The 2753-nt window shown below is 68.8% G+C and overlaps 1 protein-coding gene across 1 annotated transcript in view; it reads left to right on the top strand.

Annotated features, from left to right (window-relative positions):
- The window catches only part of CHLNCDRAFT_58432 (hypothetical protein), a gene marked incomplete at its 5' end in the record, with an annotated part of 12012 nt that overhangs the window by 4459 nt on the left and 4800 nt on the right, over window positions 1–2753 (top strand). The window contains 4 exons of the mRNA XM_005845676.1: window positions 188–262; window positions 547–615; window positions 861–965; window positions 1143–1481. Coding sequence (XP_005845738.1) covers window positions 188–262; window positions 547–615; window positions 861–965; window positions 1143–1481 — 588 coding nt within the window. The remainder of the gene's footprint in view (window positions 1–187; window positions 263–546; window positions 616–860; window positions 966–1142; window positions 1482–2753) is intronic.

A 2753-nucleotide genomic window follows, 5' to 3' on the forward strand; every position in this document is an offset into this window, starting at 1 on the left:
AGCGGGGGGGCTGGCTGGTGCGTGGGCCTTGCCGAGCCACGCGGTGGTGCTCGCTGCTTCCCTGCCGCCCTCCTTCAGCCGCCTCCCATGCCTCTGCCATGCCTGCCCCCTTGGCGACCCTTCCCATCCACGCGTTCTTTCTTTCTTCCCGCTGCTTTCCTCCCGCGCCCCCCCACCCCACCCACAGGAGTTCGACTTTGAGGCACCCGTGAAGCTGCTAGACAAGATGCTCCATGCCCAGGCCGAGAACACCACACAGCAGGTGGGCGGGCGGGGCTGGGTGGCGCGCAGGGCCCGGTAGTAGCGGCAGGACCCCAGGCAGCGGGTGTGTGGGGCAGCTGGGGTTGGGGAGGGCAGCAGGCATGCGGGGCAGGAGGGATGAGCACCGGTCAGATCCCGGCCGCAGCACGCGCAGCGCAGGGGCGTGCGTGGGTTGGTGGGGAGGTGGCGGACGCGTGACAGGTACCCCGCTGCTCACCTTTTCCACCTCAAGGTGCCTGACCTGGCTGCCTGCCTGCCTGCCCGCCCGCCCGCCTGCGCCTGCAGGTGGTTGTGCTGAGCCAGGTGCTGGCTGCGGATGTGAATGTGGGGTACGAGGAGGTGGTGAACACGCAGGTGCGGCGCGCGTGTGTGTGTCTGTGCTGGTGTGTTTGGTTATTGCTTATGCGTGGCTGCCTGGTGTATGTACGCAGTGTGGAGCCTGCCTGCTGCAGGAGGGCGCCAGTACCGGCGCCTCTCCCACCTCAGCTGCCCCTTGACCGATCCAGGGTGCCATCAAGCGGGGTCCCGCCCGCACACGCGACGCCTGATCACGAGCCTGCTTACCCTTCTTCCTTTCTTCCTTACTTTCTTCCCCGCAGGTGCTCAAGGTCAACGGCCAGGCGGTGAACAACTTGCGGGACCTGGTGGAGGCGGTAGCTGCCAGTACCGGGCAGTACCTGGAATTCTCCCTGGAGTACAACCAGGTATGGTACAGTACTGCTGGCTGTACGGCGTCATGCACCGCTGCTTGCAACTGCTCGCCGTGACACGCCGCGGCCGCTGCTTACGGTGCCAATGAGCCGCCAACAGGGTGCACCGCCGACGGCTGCTGCTGCTGAGCGTTCTCCCCGCACCGCGCCGCATCTCTGTCTCACTCGCAGCTGATCATTCTGGACAAGGCGGCGGCTCAGGCGGCCACCGCCGACATCCTCACCCAGCACTGCATCGCCCATGACCGCTCTGAAGACTTGAGAGCAGAGGCGGCGGCGGCGGCGGGGCCAGGGGCTGCGACCCCGGGAGGAGCCACAGCAGATGGAGCTGCTGACGGGGAGCAGGCTGCAGCGGCGGCGGGTGTGAAGACAGAGGAAGGCGACGGCACTGCAGCGGCGGCGGCGACGGCCGAGAGGATAAAAGAGGAGGAGGAGGACGGCACGGCGTCCGGGATGGATGTGGAGGCTGGGGCGGCAGAGGGAGGGCTGCCAGGCAGCGGCGCCACGCCGGTCAAGGCGGAAGGCGGCTGAGCCCTGGTCTGCCCGCCGCCGCTCGTTGCTTGCTTCTGGCGATTGTTCTGCCGCTCCCCCTTTGGTGCTCCATTTCGTTCGTTGCACATTTGCACTGGCGTGGCATGCACAGGAATTGTTGCAGCACTCAAAAGCACACAGCCCTGCCTGGCCGTGTGGCGAGGAGAGGGAGGCGCCGCTGGCGCAGCCGGGCGCCTGGACCGCTCAGTGCCCCTGCTTGGCCGCCGCGCGCCGGGCCTTGCCCGGCCGCTGCTGCTTGCCGCCCTTCTTCTGCACGCCGCCGCCCCGCACGCCGCCGCCGCTGCCCTTGCCTGCAGCACACAGGGAGGCACACAGGGAAGGCAGGCTGGTCTGCATGGTGTGGCCCTGGCGGTGGAAACGGTACTGATGCCTGCCACGGTCAGGTACTGCCTGCCTCTGGCAGGTCTTGATGCGTCCAGGCTGCCGCCGGCGCATGCACATCCCACCACCCCTAGCCTTCCCAGCTTGCCCGCAAGCCTCGCAGCCACCCCAGCCAGCTCGAATCCCAGCCAGCCAAGCCCCGCCAGCCAAGCCACCCACCCCTGCCACCGCCGCCTCCAAACTTGCCGCCGCCGCCGCCGCCTGCCTTGCGCGCCACCTTGCGCCCCACGCCGTCGTCAAACCGCCCCGGCTTGTACCCATCCACCGCCGCCGCCGAGGCGGCATCGTTCTGCTTGCCCCGCCGCTTGGGCCCCCCAAACCCAAACTTGGCGTCGCGCTTGGCGCGGTGCTTGCTCTTGTCCCGGGGCGTGAAGCGCTCCCCGGGCTGCCGCCGCTGCTGCTGCTGCTGCTGGCGCCGGCCGCCGCTGCCGCCGGCGCCGCCGTCCAGGCGATCCAGCTCTGCATCGACATCCAGCTCGCCGGCAAAGCCCTGGGGGGGGGAAGAGAAAGAGAGGGAGGGAGAGAGGGAGGGAGGGAGGTCAGGACTCAAAAGTGCTGGCCGTGCGTGGGTCAGTCGGCGGTTCGTTGCCTGGGTGGGCACCTGCTCGTCAGAAATACTCCCCAGCACTCCCCCTTCCTCCCAGCCTCTGCCCCCACACGACCACCACACCACCAAGCCGCCGCCGCAGCCGCCGCAGCCGCTACCCGCCGCAGCCGCCGCCGCAGCAGCAGGCCTCGCTCACCGACTTCTCTCGCTGCTTGCGCAGCTTGGAGATGCCGGTGATGGCGGCCTTCTTGCCCTGCGCCTTCTCCTTGGCCCGCTCCGCCGCCACCTGCTTGGAGAACTTC

Source organism: Chlorella variabilis, assembly GCF_000147415.1.
Source record: "Chlorella variabilis unplaced genomic scaffold CHLNCscaffold_16, whole genome shotgun sequence".
Taxonomy (NCBI): Eukaryota; Viridiplantae; Chlorophyta; class Trebouxiophyceae; order Chlorellales; family Chlorellaceae; genus Chlorella; species Chlorella variabilis.